This window comes from Opisthocomus hoazin, chromosome 8 (genome assembly GCF_030867145.1).
Source record: "Opisthocomus hoazin isolate bOpiHoa1 chromosome 8, bOpiHoa1.hap1, whole genome shotgun sequence".
Taxonomy (NCBI): domain Eukaryota; kingdom Metazoa; phylum Chordata; class Aves; order Opisthocomiformes; family Opisthocomidae; genus Opisthocomus; species Opisthocomus hoazin.
In genome coordinates, this window is record NC_134421.1 from 10,113,152 (window position 1) to 10,136,072 (window position 22,921).

The 22,921-nt window shown below is 40.6% G+C and overlaps 1 protein-coding gene across 3 annotated transcripts in view; it reads right to left on the reverse strand.

Annotated features, from left to right (window-relative positions):
- The window catches only part of KIAA1549 (KIAA1549 ortholog), a 155,318-nt gene that overhangs the window by 16,306 nt on the left and 116,091 nt on the right, over positions 1–22,921 (reverse strand). For 2 of the 3 annotated variants that reach the window (XM_075428454.1, XM_075428456.1), the window contains exons 11-18: positions 18,876–19,078; positions 15,406–15,530; positions 13,383–13,397; positions 9,781–9,986; positions 7,669–7,892; positions 6,363–6,507; positions 4,474–4,707; positions 3,403–3,455 (exon numbers count right to left, since the gene is read on the reverse strand). In XM_075428454.1, coding sequence (XP_075284569.1) covers positions 3,403–3,455; positions 4,474–4,707; positions 6,363–6,507; positions 7,669–7,892; positions 9,781–9,986; positions 13,383–13,397; positions 15,406–15,530; positions 18,876–19,078 — 1,205 coding nt within the window. The remainder of the gene's footprint in view (positions 1–3,402; positions 3,456–4,473; positions 4,708–6,362; positions 6,508–7,668; positions 7,893–9,780; positions 9,987–13,382; positions 13,398–15,405; positions 15,531–18,875; positions 19,079–22,921) is intronic. The other variant, XM_075428455.1, reaches the window with a different exon arrangement.

Below are 22,921 nucleotides of genomic sequence, written 5' to 3' on the forward strand. Positions count from 1 at the left end.
CAGTGTTGTGAAAAAAGTCCACAAACCCTGTTTTCCTCCTAAGGCAAAAAAGCATATTCAATTAAAAAAAAAAAAAAAAAAAAAAGACTTCAGTAGTGATCTAGCTGCTTACCTTAGCAACAAATCTGACTCCTACTCAAGAGTTTCTGAGCACACAGTTGTGGTCTAAATCAAACCATATACACATGTAATGCAGTCTGTTTCATGAACAAGTATTATTTCATCAAACGTCCAGATAATTTTTCAGGAATTTTTCAAAACTTTGCTCTTTAAAGCTTCAAACTACTCAAAGCTGTCATTAGTATACGTGAAGAGATGCAATGGATACTAAAATTAATGTTTCCTATAATTCAGGCTGGCGCTAGTAGTCATTGCTGCTATATATTAACTGAAAAGAGACGACAACAGAAATGGTCATCAGTCTAACTTCATTAATTGTGCCAAGGTACTGGGACTTGTGAAAGAAACCCTATAATTCATTCACAGAATAGGAGTAGAGGAGATGGAAATGCTGCTTTTCTTACATTTCCTACTAACACATCTTAACCTTGGCATGGAAAGATTGTATTTTAAAAGACTAACGGCAGCTGAGTTTTCAAGCATCATTGATTCCTGTTAATTTGGGGGAGGAGTGGCTGCCCAAATTTCAGGTGCTTCGGTTACTAGGCTCATCTCTCTTCGACTCCAGGTACGATCGAAGGAGAGAGACACGCTCCTCATGAGGCATTCAAAGATTAGGTTCACCAAACCATTTCCTGCAGGAGCCTCTCACTGGTGACTATAAAGGCAGCAAAGTGAGACAAGCATCCTGTCAGGCAATGAAATCACACAAAGTCAGGGCCAGGTGCGAGTTTTACCTGCCTTTTACCACAGCAGCACCCAAGCCCTTCTAGGCTATGGACTGCAACCTAGCCCACTGCTCAAGACCTCAGTTTTACACCCTTTTGTTTTACAGGAAAATCCCGTGACTGCATCTAATTCAAACTATTGTTGATTTGTGCTTTATTTGGAAAACGAACCACCTTTGTATGACAGCCAGATAGCAAAGAAACCTGCCATAGTAATAAATAGCCTAATAAAGCCAAACAAGAGCCTAAAAAAGCACAAACATTAATTGTAAATTATAGTACAAGCTAGCTGGCACGCTGTATTAAATTGAAGAGATCCGAGGGGTTCAAGCTGCAACAACTGCATTGTGGAAGTGCCAGAATTTCCCCAGCTCCCTTGTGTGCAGTCTCACCTGTCCGCTCAGCAGATCCAGAAGAAACCATTTCCAACGAGACTTTTAAGCTAGTTAAAACAACTGCCTGAACGGGTAGGTAATGTTTAACAATGTCACTACCATGTTGATCACCGTAACCAGTAAAGCATGTGATCATCCAGCCCTTTACGCCTGCAACGCTGAGTTACAATCTTGTAGCTGATAAATTACTACATTTTGTTGATGTTGTCCAAAGAAAATCTTTTCACAACATTACTGCAAATGTATTATTTTTGTGCCAGTTTTTCAGAGGACAGGAAGTATATCCTTTATTGCTGATGGGTTTGTACTTGAAAGGTGCACGTTTAATAACCCATGACCCTCTTTTTTAAATCTTCTTTATAATAGCTAGATATAGCTACTCTTTAAAGTCAGAAATCAACAGAAGAGTATAAAAACAAGATACAGCTCTGAATCTACACCATACAAATTTTCTAGTGCTCCTTCCTATTTCCAGACTGAGACCCAGCCTTCAATTTATCTTTGCACATTCAAAAAAAATTATTAATCTCCAGTTAGTTAATTAAGCAGGGAGATACCACCCCAAAAATCAATTTTACACCACTAATCCACTATGGCTAAGTATCTCTATATCTGCTGCATGATGTAATATTAATATTCTGGTAAAAGCTGTTTGTTGTGCCTTTGTGTTTGCCTAGCTGTTATGTGACCTGGGTCTTTTACAGTTTTTTTTACCCAGGTTGGTTCCACCCCATTAAAGATGCTGACTGCATTTGTAGGGAGAAGGGAACAGTACGGTCACCCAACTATTATTCCATGCATGGGATATTTAAGCCAATGGACTATGACATTGATACACGGTACCTAATCGTACTTAACTCAGGTTATTTTTCCTTCCTCTAACTGTTGCACTGTCTCTATCAACTTGTTTATTGTTATCTTCTGAATTTGAGCATGACCCACACTCCACAACCTTGTTTTCTATCGATCAAGCTTTAGGAAACCTTCTGTTCTAAACAAAATTTACAGGAATTCTTCCTATTAAAGCCAATGACCTTTCAGATTGTTAATTTAATGTGGCAGCACTGGCAGAGTCAGCGTTTGAACTATTAATAATGATGCCATTCATTTATAACTTACAGAAATCCAGACTGTCTATGCCAAAGGTTGATAAACTTTTGAAGAAAAAAATACGTTGCAAAGACACTTTCTTGCTCAGGTGTATTACCATGGGTTACTGCACTTTCATGATTAATTATCATATTTTCCCTGAATGCATAACAGGCCAACAAAGAGAAAATCCTCAATAACAAACAATTGGTTATCCTTTCTGCTGGCAGTCTCAAAGCTCATAATCTTCAAGGTAACCTAAGTTACAAAAAATATCTGCACGTCATACTGTGTGCCATTTCACGTGTGCTCCACGCACACTGGAACTGTCACCTTCAGCCAAGACCTACGGAAGAAAATCTGCTTAGACATTCGTCCTTTTCTAGTTGGTCCTTTCAAAGTAAGGTTGCAGAACAATGGATAAAGGAAAGTTCTTCATTTTGCCGTCACATTTCCAAGGCAGTGAAGACTTTAGGTGAAATCTAATGAATGACACCGACACCAGTGGGATTTCATCTCACATGGTGAGCTCTACATGATTCTCCCACAGCAAGGCCAGGAGAAGACGGAAAATTTGTTCTTCCCGCTTGATTTTATAATAATAGGCCTGCAAGGCAGGCTTTCTCTGTGTGGGTCGCCATGCTCTGTAATCTGTTCTCAACTTGGTTAAAAATAGAATGAATCTGTTAGTCATCTGCAAGCTTTTGCGAGTGAGTGTTGCCCTGAGGCTACAGAAACACAATGAAAGTGAGAGTATTGGGAGAACTGCATACATTTGAGTAACTGTTTCAGGCTCTCTAAAAGCTGAAACTCAGTGGTTTACTCAGTATTTGGAAGGATATCTCTACAGCCAAGGGGCTAGAAACACATTTCTTTTAAATGCAGGCTTGGATTCCATACAGAATGCGTATGTCATTCATGCTACATAAATAAATGACACAGGCTGGATCTGGACTCCTGCTACTTCTCATTTATACAGTACTTTGCATAAAAATATACCAGTGCCAGTAAGAACTCTGGAGGAATTGCAAGGAAAATAATAAATTATAATTCTGTCAGTGAAAATCTACCTTGGTAGGAGACCTGGTGCTGCTGGCGGAGTCATTCCAAATTCCGTGTATCCCTGCAGAAGAATGAAAAAGAAAAAAATTAAAATAAAAATGCACATCCTGGGAAGTCCACTGTCAGTCTTTCAAGTGATGAATGGCAGAGATCACTAGGACTGTATGTGTGACTTGATCACAACCGTAGGAGCTTAGTTTTACAAATCCAGCACCACAAGAAGATCTGGGAATTGCTGCCACAGTGGGCTAGCAGTCTCTTCTGTCTGATCAGAGTCTTAACTTAAAAACCTTTCAAAAATACTTTCTCTCACTTGCAGAAGATCGGGCTGCTCCAACATCTACTTAGCTTAAAACTTTCAGCAAACCAAGCTTTGCATTTGGAAATCTCTTTATACCTCAACGAACATCAGACTGCAGCAAAGAGACCACAGGGTTCAGACTCAACAGTCCAATGGCATTACGAAATTTCTACTGAATTGTTGTGGAACTCAGTATGACCTGAAAGATTATCCATGTGTCTTAGTGCTCCATAAAATGCAAAAAATCATACACAGAAATACTGCTTCCCTATCCCTCACCTCCTGAAAGTATTTGCATGCCTGCTGAAAAACATGACCTAAGCCAAACACATTCTTTTTTCATTGTCATTTTTTCATAGCACATATATTTTAAAAGAATAAAGTTTTATTCTTGGACATCACAAGACTGATCCGTGAAAGATCATAACAGACAAAACAGAAAAGTTATCCTAAAGGAGGAGAACTCCTATCTTCTCTGGTGGTTGGGATGGGAAAAGGGAAAAGAATCCAAACAAGCTTAAAATGCAAGTTCACAATCTCGTGATGGTCATTTCTGAATTCTCCTGGTTCCAGAAATTGCTCCACATTCGTGATAAGTCCTGACAGTAAGGGCACAGTAACAGTGACCACGGCTCAACTGGTGCTGCCTGCCCAGAAAAGCCTTTTAAATTGCATCACTCACATTAAAGGGGTTGTTTACTGCCTGAGTTGGACCATAAGGTGATCCCCACTGGGTGCATGTGGTTCCCCTCCCTGCTCAAGTAGGAGTGTTGTTTACCGTCTGTCCTTCAGAGATCCCGGGTGTGGTGACGGCCTTGGAACTGGCTGCTTGGCTGCTGGGAGCCACCAGTGCAAAAGCATCATCCAGCAGCGAGTGCATGGTTTGCCGAGCCTCTTCAATGGATGGCTGTGGTGGGACGTACTGGGAGACTGGGTGGGAAGGCAAGCCGGAGAACTTCCCCAGATCACCTGAAGATGATGTCTGAGGTTCACAAGGCAAGTCTGGATCAGACTGGATGAAATGGAAAGAAGGTGAAAGACAGCCAGTGAGAAGATCTAAGCAGCCAGTTTCTAAGCCCTGGTGGGCCTTAAGTCTGAGCAACATTTACTTTGCCAGAACCACAACAAGATAAATGGCACAAGTGCCAGACAAAATCTGACCCTTACCCTCCCCACCTCTGCGTGCACGTATGCATGCATATACATGACACCAGATGTTCAAATACTTAGAGTGATCTGAAACACTTGGATCTCAGGTAAGGCAGCAGAGCTTTGTGCAGGAGTTACTCAGCTACAACAGAAATTTTGTGGTTTACAAGCATGTAATGAAGTTATGCAGAGAGCATTTATTCCACCCAGAAAAAAGACAATCAGGTCTGCCTATGTCATTGATTTCTCTGCAGCTTTTGCAGTTCCAAGCAAATAATTCAGTCTCTAGTTTACAGCTGACCACACGAGTGGTAACATTAAACAATTATTACCTCCTAGAAAACACACACAAAGGGAGCTGTTAAGCAACTAAGTGGTCAGCTGCATGGAACTTGAACTTGGGTGCATCACCTGAATGGGATTCATGTAAGTGCTTCATAGCAGCAACACCTGAGGCTTGCATTGCAATTACTACCTGGGATCTTACCACATGGGCTTACGGGTCATCAGTAACAGGAAACTAAATGAGCTTTGCAGCAGCAGACTTGCTATCAAAGCTCATTCTTACCACTGCATGGAGACTGCAAAATCAGTTGTCAAGATGCAAAAGCCTCTGCGTCATCAGGAACTCAGCATTCTGAGTACTGTCTCACTACAGGTGCCAAAGGGGCTGAGCTTGCTGTGTGACATGTCTTAATTAAACAGCTTCAGATGATAATTCATTCTGCTGCAGCATGACATTAAAATCGTCACACTCTTGTTGGAAGGCAGAGGGAAACCATAGAAATCGATACTGTAGTCACATGACTGCATATGCAGCTCATGGTGAAATTCTTAAAACTGTTCAACCATCTTTCAAGACAAAAACTGTCCAGAGGTTTCCAATATTAGCACTGGGCTTAGTGAAGTCTGCTTAGAAGTGGTTAAAGATGCCTAAATGCAGTTTGTGACATGGAAATGATTGAACACAAGCATTCTCCAATGTCTTTGCCTTTTTTAGACAAGAAACACAATTAATTTTCCTGACATTGTACTGGAATTGTTTCAAGTTACTGCAGTACAAAGACATGTATCTATTTCATTAATAATTAATTCCCACGTTTTAAAGATGAGAAAATCTCTCCTGAAAGGAACTGTGTCTTCCACTCTGTGAGAGCAAAGGATGAAATTTCCTGGAACATATGAATATATAACATCCAGCAAATTGGACTGGAATGAAATCATGTTCAACATATTGTGGAACATGCCAAGCACACTTTCATGTGCAGAATACAATGGCATTAATATAAACAAGGTTTTCATTCTCAGCCTCTATTATCAAGGAATACTTGGCAGAATTTTACTGCTTAATACTGACAGACTGCCAATGAAATCCTTGTTTCAGTTTGATCTACATGCTAACTACATGTGACCGAAATTAGCTACTACAGATCACAGTCAGAAGGCCAAAAATCTCCCCATGTCACAGCTGTCGTTACAACTACCAGAGTACTCCTGTCATTCAAGAGACATACATACAATATATGCAGAGTTATTGACTCCTGGAGGCCTTTTGTATGTCCCGTCACTGTCCGTTGTAATTAACCTGTCCTTTTCCGCATCGATAGGACGACCATTTATCTGATGTCGCCGGCGCTGCCTGGGAGAACGTTTTGAACGAGAACTTAACAGGAACAAAACAAAAAGCAGAGAGAGAGAGAGAGAGAAAAACAAACAAGACAAAGGTAATCACATTTCTTTTTGCAATTTTCCTTCTCATCCCACTCAAGGTTGAACTACTCTGCTCACTCCCTCGAAGTCAGCCTTGCCTCAGACCTGTTGCTCTTCCCTTTCCCAGTTTTTCATGCCAATTGTTAGTTAGCCTCGAATCTCTATCCTCAAGCTTCTCCTAATAACATTGTCATTGACAGCTCTCCAAACTGTCCCCTTCCTCCCTCAAACTCTCTCCAGTGTCACCTCCCTTCTACACTCATCTTCCAAAGCTGTCTGTGCTCCAGTCTCCCTCAGTGCATTTCCCAGATCTCCCAGACCAATGTCTGACATATTTGCAGTGGCAGAACAGACCACACTGCCAAGAAGGCTTTGCGCTTGGCATGTTGGGTTTAACCCTACCAGGCAAATCAGCTGAGGAACCCATGTAGCTGGGGAAAAGCTACTTTCTAACAGTGCAGAAGCAGTCACAGGGTACCAGTGCTCCACGAACAAAGTACCAGTATTCACAAGCCCTAAACAGAGCCCAGGTAAGACCTTCTCCGGAAATATAATACCAGGAAGGCAGATCTGTGAGGCTGATAAACATGCCTCAGTACCCAGAGAGAATATGTAAAAGGTTATCTCATTGGTTTATGAATTTGCCTTTAAAATTCAGAATCTGCACGATTTACAAGTTGTTCAAGGGTTTCCTTATTTTGCATCTTTTCCCCCCTTTACAAAAATATTATTTATTGCAGTTCATATTTTCCATGTTTCTTTTATTAGTGCTTATATTACAACTTTGATCCCTCTACATCACACAAGAATTATTCAAACAAATGGCAGAGCAAATTGTTTTATACAATTTAGTTTTATAGTTTTCACACATTTGGGTTTATTTGTTGGGAATTCACCCAAGAACTTGTAAAAGAATAATTTCAAAATCTACTGGCGTATACTGAAAAAAATAAAAACGTCTAGAATAAAACCTAAACCTTTTCACCTAGACAACTCAAATTCAGCTAGGGATCAAGACAACTATAGCTCTGAAAGTTCAGAAGTACACGTCTGGTGTGCTTCAGGCACTGACTCTAAAAAGAAAATTATTCTTTCCCATCTTTGAAATCCTTACCTCTTCCTGGGCTCTACGAAGGCAGTAGGCACACTACCTCCAGGGTCCAAGATCTTGTCAATCTGCATCTGTGCCTTGCGATATATTCTGTGCTGATCTTTGGGGTCAAACACCACCATATCCTCCACCACTGGAAATTCATAGTGCCCTTTGCGCTTGGCGCGAAGACGAATCTTATTGCGGTGATGCTCAATCTCAGATTTATGCCTCAGGGCTGTTTGTATCTTAAAGAAGAAGGAGAAGAAAAAAACAACAAAAATCAACTGCACTTTTAATTCACAGTTTCTACAAACAGAACTTTTTGGTTCCCTTCCATAAACTTCTCCTGTCCCTGTGTCAGCCCCTGCCCCCCACAAATCTATGAAGGATTAAAATAAGTTACCCATTTGTAAACCTACTTTCTATCTTGGATATTTTGCAGTGTTCCCATTGTCTCCCCAGGTAGGTGTGTTATTATTCACATTATACGACTGCCAGCACAGCAGGCGCAATTGGAAAGAGGTGGCAGTCTCTTAACAAAAGGCAGAAGGAACACTAGAGACTCCTGCCATTTGCCAGAAGTGACACTGCTTAGAGAAAATAAGACTAACCAGCACAGGCTATATCTACCTTTGCTTGTCAAACAGAGATATTTGATCAATAGTGTTGAGGTCTGTCACCCATTCCCGTTAATGACCATCATCATGCAAGGAGCAAGAACTTAAAGACCTAAGGCCAGGTTGAATGGGGCTTTGAGCAACCTGGTCTATCGGAAGGTGCCCCTACCCATGGCAGGGAGGTTGGAACTAGATCTTTAAGGTCCCTTCCAAACCATTCTATGATTCCATGATTCATCGAGCTCATAGCAACTCAGTGCCTCTGCTCAGCATGAGAGGCTGCCACAAGTTATGCACAAATGCAGCAGCAATATGAGGGCCCAGGTCCCTAGGCGAACGTGATGTTATCAGCTCTACGTCTTTTTGCAGGCTGAGCTTCCATGCCTTTCTCCCACCTTCTTTTTTCAAATTCCCTGAAGTGCATCTCCTCATCTCAGGAAAGCGATCGTAACACCACACTAGCCCAAGTCCTGGACCAACACTCATTGAAATCATTCTTATCAATGGAAAAGACTTGCGTACCAGATCAGGTAGCAACAACTGCTTTGCCTGTGCTGGACTAGTTCTGGAACAATTCTGCAGCAGTGAATTAGAAACTAAATAAAAATTTATTTTTGTGTATTCTCTCTCAAAAAAAAAAGTCCCAAAAAGAAAATCCCAAAAAAGCATATAAGGGACACAAACCAGACTTACTCTTTACTTTTACAGTTAGAACTACATGTCTTCTGCCCATATAATCAGATTTCTGTTTTGTGGCCCTACTTGCCAATGCATATTAGATATAAGTATTTATCTCTCTTTCGTAAAGTATTCGGAAACACAGTACCTCACCAAAGTTAAGTTAAAGGCTTCAGTAACCCTCCACTCCGAATTAGGAGAAGATGCCACTTTACACTCAGTACAAAACCAGGATGCAGGTACACGGTACTGTCACAGGCAGTGTATGATGTGGTTTTACAGCATATTGCCCTCTCTCCTAATGCCCCAGGCATGCTCATATTCTGCTTACAGTAACCTGAGCCTCAGAGAAAGCAGGAAGTTTCTCTGTGTTCACTGTCAGATAAACGTATCAGAAGTTGGAAGAAATGAATGTGCTGCAAATTCACACCCCAGAATGTCTTGAAATAACTTGTTTGTATAACCCACATCCTGAGTTGCTGTAGAGTCAAAAGAATGGTGAAGAATGAAAACCAAGGTAGGCCAGACATTCCAACTCTCACATGCTAACACAACTCTTGTAAGTCAAGTCCTGCTGACTAGAAAAAGGATGGTAACACAACGTATCCTGACCATTAAATTTGCTCCTCTCCGAGTGTTTAAGTTTTGGTTCAGTATCTCTTAAACACAGGTCAGATTATGTCTTTGGATAGAAACAGGATTATTCCTCTAACTTGTCATAATTCAACTCCTCAGGAACTAACAAGAAACTCCTGATAACAAGAAACCTGATACTTCTCACTTCCCTCTTGTCTGGGCATAGTCCTGCCCAAACATTCAAAGCACTTTAAAAAAATACCTCGTTATTAATTTTGTTGGTCTCTGCTACTCGATCAGAAAGCACTGAGTTCTGAACCAGAGGCACTGCCATCGGTTGCATAGCAATCAGCTGTATCTTGCCTGGGACCCGTCTGCTGGCATCTGAGGAACGGGACATCCTATCCACATGTTCAAAGATGGAGGCTGAGGAGTGCTGCTCCTTTCCACTGCTGGTCTGAGGAGGACCTAAATCACCAGAACAAATACAGAGTGTAAAGTAGTGCTGCTAGGGTTATCTCAGTCGAATGTTAAGCTCTACAGATGCTATGCTCCAAGACTATGCCATGTTTTCCATCTGTGTTTAATTTGCCCTATAGGCCTTCCAGCTGATTCACATTTAGTGTACAACAAGTTTACTCAGTGGTTTGCAAATTATAAACATTTTTCCATTATATTTCCAGAAGGTGAACTGTCATTCTTTATTTCTGTAAATCAAGCTCTTGGCATTTGCAAACCCCCAAAATCTCAACCTACTTTACTCCATAAAAAGCTGTTCAAGTACATACTGCTAATGGTTCCTCTTATCAGTACTTAAGGAGATGCAAATTCCTCAAATGGAGGTTCAAAGAGTAATAAAAGATGTCTCACTGCAAAATGCAGCTCATAAGTGACAGAAGGAGAGATATATGAACTAAATAAAGCCCCCCTTAGAAATCCACACAATACACAAACAATTTTACAGACATTTTACTGATTAAAGCTTTTAAAGCACCGTTTTCTCCTCTCTGACAGGATGAACAGTTCACATAATAGTAAAAAAGCTGCACAAATATTGCCATGTTGTAATTTGTTGAAGAGGTGGTATCAACTCAAATATAATCAGCAAAAGATGTTACGGAAACCAGTACACATGGAAGTTGTGGCCCTGGTCCTGCCAACAGTTAATCACTGCAACAGAAATGGGTCATCTCCCTCAAAAAACTTGATATCTGTAGGATCACCCCAGTGGTTTGCAGTTAAGCACATACTTCAGCACTTTTTTGCTGGAGCTAGGCCTACAACAGGAACCGTTACGTGGATTAAGCTTTCATAAACTGTTGAAGACTTGCAAAATAATCTTGTATTTTCCACACAGTAACACCACAAATTCTCAAACTGTTTTTCACCTTGAAATGTAAGCAATAAGAGGTTAAGATTTCTGACTCTTCTTATGCAGGAACACAACAGAATACAGTGACAAGGTCCCACATCCTTGCACAGTCTTCTAATAATGGGCTGGGGTTCTCAGATTCGAATCAGAAGGAGAATCTGATTTGATTCTGATATAGAATCAATTGTTATCAACCTGATCCAACTCCAACAGACAAGCAGGAAAAGAACAGCCACTGCTCTGATCCATTTGCAACACATGCTGGAAGTTAAGTACAGGGTTCAGCAAAGGAACGAATGCTATCTTCTGTAGCAGATGACAGTAGATGACTTGCTCCTTTGTCTCCCTCTTTTAGCACAAAAAGGGAGCAGGAGAGGGAGAGAATGGTACACTTCATTATATTCACAGCACATTACTTTTGGGCTAGAAAGTAATCTGGTTACAAGCCAAGCAAAATTCCTGTTTTTCATATTTCTTAAACTTGATCAATGCATTGACAGATGTACGCATTTATAAAGGGTATGCATAATTTCGTATGATGTGTCCTTAAAAAGAAGGTAAACAGTTCCACTCAAGATCTCTGTGTCCCAAACGTTTTGCAAGACACAGAGCCTAAATGAAATATATATTCATCTCTCTTCTGTAGCTATTTATATGATCTTTACCATTTGTCATCTTCATAGCCCGATCTTCTTGCATTTGTTAGAAGCAGGCAAGCACTGCCTCTCACAGAGAGGGGCACAAGATATATGAAGTAGTTAGTTTGAAGCCCTCAGAGGGATGCTGTAGCGCAATGGAAATCTGAACTTCTGCATCCATCTTTCCCATTTTCCCCACGCATCAGTCATTTTTTCCAACATTTCCAGTCTAACAGTAGTTCTCAAAGCCCACTGATCTCCAACACAAAATCTTCAGGTTATTTTCATATTACTTGGTTAGCAGGGTCCAATATGTTCCATTATGCTGAGCACCCACTCTGAATCTTTACAATTTCACCCACAACCTTTCCTTTTGCATACCTAAACAAGTGCTTGGCAGAAGCCTCTTAGCTGAAATGGTTCTTCTACTCATTTTGTAAAACTGTCCAAAAGTCCCACTGTCAAATTTTGGTAAGGCTTTACAGTAACATCATATGTTACTCCTTTTTGCAGAAAAGATGTACACACACACACACAGCCCCCCCTCCCAAATATAAGCTGCATCTGACCTTTAAATCCTCTCTGTGTGCACATACTGAATGTGTCTAAATACAAACCAAGATGGAAGTATAGTAAAGTAGATAAAGCTGGGAACTGCACAGTGCTGTACACATACAGCAAATGGAGAAGTGGTTTCTAACTCCACACACAAATGAGCTCCTTTAGAAATTCTGACAGAGTGCATAAGAATGGTTTCTTATTTCAAAGTTCTTATATTGCACTGTTGTCCATGGTTAGAAAATATTCCCTATAAGGCAATCAATTAGTACTACATGAATGAAATTTTGATCTCAGACTAGAAAGCTGAGGCTGAAAAATAATGGGAGAGGAATTAATATCCAGATACTGGACAAAACACCATATAGGTCACATGTCAGAATCAATGTTCATCACTGTTCCCTGGGTTGAAACTACTAATTGAACTGAAATGTCAGGAAAATGAATTGCTCTCCAGGAAGATATGATTTCATATGAAAACCAAGACGGTTAGAGATAGAGGAAGCCTATTGCTTCCTGCACCCTCTTGAAATAAAAAGAAGACACAGCAACGAAGGTGCATAAAGCCCAACCCCAAACCAGGCAAGGTCAATGGGAATCTTCCACTGATCCACTGGTATTTGCATCATGCCAGAGTATGCAGTTTCAGATAAATTTCACACAGTTTCTTTGTATCCCAGTAGATTATATCCCCAGGATGCCACTGATGACTCTCATTAGTTACTTGTACAGACCCAACCACGGAGAGTCTCATAGCCAACCTTATATCCATCCTTCTCTACTGTTTTAAGATGGAAACTGCTATCATAATACACAGACTTTAATTTATCACTAGATATGGTATGCATTATCACAGACTGCGCCAGTTTTCTCCTGCCCCATCTTTGCTGTATCTCACTCCTGACCAGAAAAACACTAGATCATGAGAAAATCTTTGTGCTTCTCTGCAGGTAGCTTGTATTTGTCTCAGGCTTCCAGTAAAGACACTAACTCTAACAATATCTCTAACTTGTTTATACACAGCTAGTTTAAGGACCAACAGCTGCCTCAGTTTTGCTTCTTTCAGAGTGATATTTTCCTTAATAATTTGAAAGAATTGGGAGGAAATTAGAAAAATGTGCCTCAGTTGGATGACTATAATTTGTGTTACTGAGAATTTTTTATACTTCAATAGCTCAAAAGCAATTTTGTTTTTATAGACTCAGAAGACAAATCCTTCCATCCTTAAGATATAATTGCAGCTACCCCAGCACCTCTATTCATATTTGTACTCAACTACCAGCTCTGGTTACTTACCCACTCCGTTTGCTCCTGACAACATAAAGGAAAAAAAAGAAACACAGTAATTATTACAAATAATTCAGCTGGAATGGCAACTGGAAAAAAAACACAGCAGTAAGATGATTGCATTTACTTTTGAACGAAATGCATGAACTTGGATCAAACTGCCAAGCCTCAGCTGCACAAAAAGGGAGCTGAATCTGCCATTTAACAGAGAGCTCCCTGCAGACAGTGCCTCCAACTCTGAATATTAAAAATAGTCCCTATGATTACGAAACTAGACACACCAAAGGCTGAAAATAGCATATTTCATCCAGTAAGGCCATGATAGGTAAAAAGGACACAGTTTACACAATATCCTTGCTGCCTTTGCCAGATAATTCAATTGCAGCAATACCTAACACTTCTACACCAAAACGGAACGTTAAACCTTATGTAAGGTTTTAAGCCAGACGGAAAATCAAGCGACAGAATGGAGTGCCCAGGTAAGAATAAATGGGAGACCACTAAATCAGAGTAACAGAACTGAAGTCAGACAGGTTGGAGCAACTCATAAACCATCCTGACATCAGCTCTGTCATAGAGTAATTGCTTTCCTCTATATTTACTTTGGTTTGCTCTAAGGATCAGAAACCATGCCCAAGGCACTGAAAATAATCATAGCCTCAGTACAGTGTCTTTCTTCTGTAAATTGTGTGAAGTATATATATATAGCACACACTGCCTACTGAATTATTAGGAAGTATCACTTTCCAGTCACATTAGCAGACACTGTACTTTGTTTTCCTAACATGTTTGTTACAGAGGAAAGCCTGCTCCATCACCCTTGCTCTTCCAGAAGCGGTCCACATAATGTATGATTCTTAAACTTTCATAATTTAACTCACTGTTTAACCATCCAAGAGCTAACAGTTCATATAAACTATCCTACATATTCCTTAACCCCATTTCTTCAACACAGGCAAAAACTGAAGATTGCCTGCTATGATCTGAATGTCACTGGCACTGCATTCGTCAGCAGTCATCTTTACGTCTCAGCTGGTATTTCACAGACTATGTGGGGAAAACCTTCAACATACTGCAGAGACTGCTTGCAGTGTGGTCAGTATTTTCTTCTTCTCAGTTTCTGCTGCCATCGAGGCCATGTGTATGAAGAACAGATGGGGGGTATATCACAAACTCCTTTACCAGATATTCAGTATCAGAATTTTCTCTAAGAATACTAATGTGATTTAAGGCAAAGATATGGTAACTAAAACCTCAAGTAAGCAAATCATCTAAACCCAAAAGGCTCTCGGAAAAAACACAGTGTGTGTGTGGGCACAGTTTTACTACACACTTTTAAACAGGAAAAGAAATTGAAAGAATGTTTTCATTTAAAAAATGAAAGTGGGTTTGCAGTGTTTTATCAACATTTCAATGAGGAAAGAAACACACCTTAGGGTACCTCCAAGACAAACGGTGGCACTTTAACTGGAAGAAAGATGGTTCTTCACACAAAGAATTCACTGTTATTAATGTATTAGCACTGGATTTTCATCTTTTCAAAGCACAATTGTGAAGGCATTTTGTACGTTTGAATTAGAACTTACTTGTAAAACTTTTACCTCTCTGGTGTCCTTTCTTTAATCTCACTTTTTCAAAGTTACAAACACATACCCACGCTGTATCAAGCCTGCTGTGACCTCTGCTGCCCGTGTAACTGCCTGCAAGACTGCTACCACAAGAGCCACAATTAGGCCTCAATGGAAAGGGGTTTGCCAAGGGTACATGGGGGAGAAAAGGAGGGAAGATTCTTTCCTGCTAAGCCATTAGTTCCAAAAGCTTGCTGGAATGAAACGAACGCACAGATCTGCAGTTTCACCAGAAGAAATGAAACCAAAAAGTAGAGTGAGAAACTTTTCTGCGAAACAAACCAGAAAAAAAAAATCAACAGCCAGAGATGAGTTTAGAAAAGTTACAGCACTAGAGTAGCTCTTCAATCTGAGTAAAGCGCTGCTAGTGCACACAAGAGGAAAAGAAAAAAAAAGTAACACACCCTTCTTCCATGCTCTGCGTGGTCTGCCCGCACTCCCAACAGTTGATGGTCTTGCAGTTTCTTCTCCTGTCTCTCTCCCACTGGATTGTTCGCTCTCTGTGGAGTCCGCATCTGATGGCAAAACTCTGCCATAAACATTAAAAAAACCAAACAAACCAACATGTAACATAAGTCTGCAAAGGGGCACAGTTCACACAGAATACTGTGGCAAAGTATCTTGTGAAGACAGCTCACATTTTCCTCTGTTCATAAGTAAGTTTGCAATCATAGTTAGATATTCATTGCCATGATGTTACGGTTGTTGCATGTGAAAACTGACCGCAACAGGATTCACACGTGACAAGATTAACAACTAATCTTTCCTTTAAAATACACTTCAAGAAAAAAGTCTGCATTCATAAGCAGCAGTTTACTGTTCAGATTGAAAAGAATTCTATTAGAAATACGAAACCCGTACAGGTGATTAGTCTAATATTCAGACTTGCTAACTTGGTGTGCTCTTGCTAACACTACAAGTCCATGTGAATATTTTCTTGACTAGTTAAACACAGGTCAATTAAAAAATGCTACTTTTACATATTTATCCCACGCAGTTATGAGATTCTTAAAAACATTCTTTACCTACAAATCATTATTCATGATTTTTGTGGGTGATTACAGAAGAATATAAAGGAATACTTCGTTTTTCCCCAACAGAAAATTTCAGTTGTAAAATTATCCATATAGTGCAGAAATAGGAAAAACATAGGGCATGTAGTACCACCCAGCTGACACCAAAGCCTGTCTTTTCATACGAGATCAGCCTTGTGACAGTGTCTCTAGTGACCATTTTGTCTTGTGAACATTCATATTCTGTTCCTGCAGGGAGTTAATTACTAAAAGCGTGCATGTGTCTGTGCACTAACCTTGTTAAGCGCACGATTTGCCTGGGCTAGGTGGATATCTGAACTAGTTACTGAGGCTCTTGGCCAACCATCAACCTGCCTAGAGCACAGAGACTGAGGTAACTATGCCCAGCCAGACAAGGTCACTGAAAGTTAAACCTGCTCCTTGCAGCAGGCAATGCTCTGGATTCAGCTCCCCTTCTTCTCCTCCCTGAACAACGCACTGATAATTGAACTCCATCTTTCACTCTTTGCTGCAGGACTGTAATACTGTAAGTCACATCCCAATTAAAAATAAAAATAGCAGGGAAAAAAGGAGAAATGGTTCTCAATGAGCTTACAGATCTGCACCATTGCATCTTTGTCTCTTTCCTGAGGTGGAGACGGTGGGCAGAGCTATCATCTCCATCGCCTTTCTCTCGGCTCAGCAGAGTGTAAGGCTGGAGTTCTGCTCCCAAATCTGCTACTGACTTTCTGTTTCACTTCACTGTGCTTTGTTTTCCTTCATACTCTTTCCTCAGCGTATCTAAATTATCATTAAGCCAATTATAGGAACATAAATAGTGCTGAGTCAACGTCAGTCATTGTTTGTAAGTGCTGATGAATATGCAGTTCTATCCTCTCAAGCCAAAACAACAGGTCCAACTCTCAGCCGGAGCCTAGAGACACAGTGCTTTCTCAGCTTGGCTGTTTCTCTTGTTTGCTGTTTCTTGCAGATACAGAACGTGTACTCACATCATCGCCGTATTTCCTGGCATGCAACATACAGTCCTGACTGCACTGTGATGAACTGAGTTCTGTATTTCCTCACAAAACAGAAAATAGCTAAAAGCAACATAACACACTATGCTATTATTTCACATTTCAACTTCTGCCTCAGGGAATAAATGTTTTAAACCTCAAGATGACATGGGCTTGTCAGCATGTTAGCGAGATGGCGGCAACATCTCCATACTTAAGCCTAAAGGGAGATTTGCTCTTAAGGGAGGATGAGAGGGATGAGGGACATTCTCTTTGGAAAACATTTTGGAGTGTTTCAATTTAGATGCTATTAAAAAAAAAAAATATATCTTTTTTCCAAATTTGATCAATGATTCATTATTGTCTTCAGGGGACGCATTAAAATGTTGGCTTCTAAAAATTTTTCCTGCTTCATTTTCTGAGTTATTCTAGATTAAATACAGCAACAGCCTCAAGTTTACATTTCTTTCTTGCACTTAAGTGCATGTGAATATATAGATACCTTCCCCTCACTCTGAGTATCATCTCTGTCTTAGGCCATTTTTGAATTTTTTAAAAGAAACACTGGTCCTTCTGATTTGTATTAATTTGTTTTAGCTTATTTAAGCTACATCAAAACAAGTTAGCTAATTTTTCTTCCAGTATTTGCCAGTTTTGCCCACCTTCCACTGTACTACTGGTAGTCTACTACTTGCAAGGCCTATAGGAAGGTAGGAAGACAGGCTCAGCATCTGGGCAGGTGGAAACTGAGCTGTAGCAAGCCCACATCGGGAAGATGAAGCAAGGATCTTAGGATAACTGGGGCTTTAGAGGAAGCACAGAAGCTTGAGCAGATGAGCAAGCTGTGTCACACAGACCTGCAGCTCAGGAATAACGACCCTCCGCTGCTTTCTAAGCTCATTCAGCTCTGCCCTTGGTTGCCTATCTGCCCTGGGGATGCAGAGCTGATGACAAAGCAGTGCAAAACTATGAGAGGGAGGGAGAGGAAGAAGAATTACCAGAAAGTGGAGCGCAGAGGAGCTCTGCAGTGAAGAGCTGTTTGTGACTCATCATAGCACTCCTCTCCTCAGGGCTCCATTTTTTTCCCACCTATTACCTTCCCAATTATCCCTGTTTTTTTTTTTTTTTTAAATGCACAGATCCTTCTTTACCGCATAGCTCCTTTACAGTGTCTATCCTACAAACACCATCCTTTCCAGCAAGACACATTAACATCATTTGGTTATTGGAAAAGGTTAGGAAATCACTGCTGAAGGTTGGCAGACACTTCTTCACTTGCACAGCTGTAAATTATCACTCCTTTTCCTGACCAAAGCTGAGAAGAACCAGATGACCACATATAAAAACACTCCTGCATCTTCCCTGAATTTTGGAGATACTGCTTATTTCTGGAAATTCCAACTTATTATACATGTATTGACCACTGTTAATATTACTGAAACCCACTGCTATTCGTCAACGGTTTTCATTTGTTTTTAACCACCCATTGCTTTAGTCGCTAGAGATCACTACAAAGAGAACACATCAGAAAACACACGCTTGGTGTTTCCACTAAACAAGCAATGACTTGACTCCAGCCAACCTAGTAGTGTCTTAAACACCCCTCTTAACTGGGCATACTGCCTTTAAGAGATATATGGACACTTCAGTTCTCACAAAGTTGTACTAATGAGTAGCAAGGCGTAACTCTGACAGCCCACTACAAAACCGAAGTCCCAGAGCTCTGGAACAGTTCTTTCCACTGAAATTGCCCTAAAAATACAGTAATTGCCCTAAAAATACAGTAATCACCAGCTGTTAATAAACCATCATCTATTACAATTTCTTTTTTCTCTGTAAACTGACCTCCCTCTGTGTCGAATAGTCTTTGCAGGCTTTGAGGGAGTCTTGGATCTGGGGCTGGGCACATCTCCATTTTCAGATGAGGTAGTATCCTTAATAGGTCCTGGTAAAGCAGCTGACTCATGGATAATCAGGACATCATCTTTATTGTGCTGGCCCAGATGCTGCTTAGCAAAATCAAAGCCTTTCACACTGGGGGCCTGTAGCTGTGAGAGAAGAACAAAGACAAAAAACAGGAATCGTGAGTGACAATGAGTACAAGGGCTTTAGTTCAGATCTGCAAAAAATGGCCACCACGAGGATGGTCAGGATATGGTAGTCTCAAGGAACGCACATAAGAGCTGCAGGGAAAAGTCATGCCCCCATGATTTTGTCATCTTACTTCAGTATATGATACACAGTTTAAAACTCCAAATCAGCAAATCTAGTTTAAAAAATAGCCTTCTGTTGCTGCTACATCTTTTTCCAGCTGTTTCTTCAGATTTAATCATTGTGTGAGGAGATTTTTGTGTGCCTGTGGGTGCAAAGCCATAGATATCTGTGTAATGACTGAAATGGTTACCACTGCCAGGTCATCTTTCCACTTCTTTCAGTCAAAATGAGTGAAGTGAGTTTAAATAATCTGAATAATGTCACTGCTGATCTTCCTCATTTTGAGCTCCCCAAATCTGCAGGAGGCTGGGAGTGCTTGTACAAACACCTAGTTCTTCTGATGAAAGAGAAACATTCTGCAGATCTGAGCTATACGGCAGCTTGGCAATGACTTTTCAACCAGCGCGGACGCCTCCATAAAAGAACAGAAAAATCTAGTTCTTAGGCATTTCATACTGAACAGACAGAAAAATACATAAAAGGCTTTGGCGTTGAGAGAAATTAGATACTTATCATAGAGATCTTATTAAGGGATTATGGATTCAATGGGTGCCTTGCTTGAGAAAGACACAGAACTGGGCCTTTCATTTTCATAACTGTATTTATAAAAAAGCTAATCTCACCTTGTCAATGACTTGATTCAAACTTAATTTAATCAAGCCTCCAAGTTTCAGTCCCTCCTGCTGATTTTTTTGGGCTTTGGAGTAACCAGAAATTCTGAAGCACTAATTAAGATAAAGCTTTTCTTCAAGTCCTGCTAAATTTTATGTAGTTTGGAAGTTGAAAGTAGAAAGAAATGTTGACAACCCCAGTTTTCAAAGTGCAAGCACACAAACCCACTGCACAGCAGACGTACAAAACCCTCTGTGTGTTCACAGAGCTGATCTCCTGCAAAGTGAAGCATGTGCTGGAGCGCGTTTATGGGTGCGTCAGGTTCCAGATGTTTAAATGAACCCCCTTTCATAAAGCTTGGCATGCCAACATAGTTAACTACAAACAGACTCGTCTGATATCATGCCAAAGATAAGCTTGTCTAAGGAATATTCTGAAACAATCTCTTCAAAATATTTTCTCAGTAAGCAAACATTTTCCAAACGGTTCTTAGAAAGGATATTGTAGTAGAGCAAACCGCCTATTTAGCCCAGTAGATGGCAATAAAAGCTCTCCCGTAAAATCCAACGACTACCTGAACGATCAAGGTTTCGGAGTTCATTTCTCACAAGATGAGTAACATTATTTGAACTGATCTGGAAGTCTTCCACTATACCTCAGTTTTCCTGGGCTTTACAACAGTCCCTTCAATTCAGCATTACGGGTGATTCAATTACTGAATTTATGTAAATGACTGTAACCACCAATTCAGAAAGGCACTGTTGAGCTAGACCAGGTGGATGTGTAACTGTTTCTCCATTTTTCAAATAGACGCATAGTGAACCCTTCCTGAAACCTCCCCCCCTCTAGAGCTGAAACTCTGTCTTTAGCATATTCTTTGCTTAAAAAAAACACCCCAAAACTCCATGCTTTTGTGTTCCCCCACCTCAACCCTAAAATACTTCCGAGGAGGAACTTCTCACTTCTACTGTCAGAATTCTTATGCATTCGAACGCACTTCGATTACTGAAACTCCTTTTAGTTATCCCACCTCCACCTCTGATCTGTTTGACATTATGTCAATTCTCTTTGAAGATATTCCTGTGTATAACACTCTTCCTTTGAACCCCTTCAATGGTTTCCCTTCTTCTAACCTTTTCATACTTGACCCTTGTGCCTATACAGCTCTGCTGCTGATCCCTGATGATCACTTCCTCTGCTTCACCGCATTCCCCTCCCTTGCCTCCAGCCACCTTTGCTTCAAAGATGACGAGAGTCTTCACCATGTGGCAGGCACAACTATTTCACAAAAATATCTGGTGGTGTTCTACCCTTTCCCAAGCACCACTGACTTGACCTGCACAGTTACTACTCCTTTTTGAGTAGTGTGATGGGTGCAGTGGGCAAGGACAACTACAGACAAAACGTTCTAGTAATACTGGAATTACTAATATGGTTATATTAAGATTGCTGCACATCTGAAGCATGCATTTCAATATACCTTAGAGCTAACTCTAGCATACCGGGTTTGTAAACCCTCTGGGGAGTAAAGCAACATGCAAAAATAAAATTGTTAATATTTTAACTTTGAATAGTCTTATTCCTAGCTGCAGTCTAACACAACCTTTTATCTTAGCACAGTTACGGAAACAGATATATTTGTGCGTACATGTACGTACACTGCAGCATATGTATGCACAAATGTTTATCTGCAGACAGACCGCACAGAAGCTGAATTAAAAGACTGTTACTATTGCAAAGACAAGCACTCACACTATAAAAATGGCACAGTTAAGATTGTCTGATCACAACCGGATCCTCCCCTGCATACGCACTGCAATAGAGTCTTGAGTTACAAAATTTTAAATTCATTTCTTCCATGGAACCCTCTTGCTCTCTCCCACCTTGCTGAATCCTTGGCATAGGCTAGGCCTTCTGCTATTCATCAAAGTTGGGTAGAATATAAGAATCTTATTTGTAGAACCAGGATACCCATCTCATTTCACGGAGAAGCTGGCAAACACATAGCAAAAGAAGGAGAGGATGTAAGAAGAGAAAGGATGTATTTTTACGCACATTTGCAGCTAGGATGGCTGAGACTTTGCCATTGGATTTCATGGACACTTGCTGGCAACAGAGGACTGGCAAGTCTCGGGTATCACCATCCCAGGCCTCAAAAAGCGCTCACCCTAGGCATCACAGAACCTGTGGCACTGTTTTCCTAAACCTGCAGCCAGGTAAACTCCTCAACCGGTCTTACTCCGCCTTGCCAGGCAGAAAAACCAGCCTCCCCATCCTGCCCTCTTGCCCCTCTCTCCCTCTGCCTGCCAGCTGCCAATTCCAGTTTACACAATCCAAGAGCCTGAGGCTCACTGCACCTTACTGCTTTACCTGGCCTCTTAACAACCTCTTGTGTACAGCAACAGAGAAAACACCCTCTCAGCTTTTACAGTACAGCTCTACAGAGCTTATATACGCAGAGAAGGTGTAATCCTATGAGAATTTAACTGGTAAACCTCTATCATTAAAGTCTCTGTCAATCCCATGCAACCATTTTCCCAAAAGTTTAAAACTTACTCAGAAATGGGCAATTCCCCACAGAATCATCAAAAGCATTTCCCACGCACAAAACCACCTTCTGGTCCTGTTTCCTTTCCTTCCCCACCCTGCATCCCCAAAGGCTAAGTATATGCACTACAGTGTCTCCGAAAAGATTTTTAAAATTTGGGCAGAGAACTGTATTTTCTCTTAACCTTGCTCTTTGAAAGAACAAGCTCTTCTTATCGTCTCAGAGAAAGGTTCAGTATGAAACCGATACTTCAATGGAAAACTTTCGCCTGAATGATTCAAATCTTGCAGAGCTCTGTACAACCAAATAACAACATTTCTAGATATCTCCTGCTAAAAAAGCTTAAGCTGGCACTACCAGCTCCAGCCAATACATCAACAGTACAAGAGACAAGAGACTGTATGCATCTGTGTATGTGCGTCTTTGTGCATTTGAATAACACGATAGAAAAATACAATCTGGAAATACACATATACAAAACATGATACATGACTGAACATGAAAAGATGAAATGAAA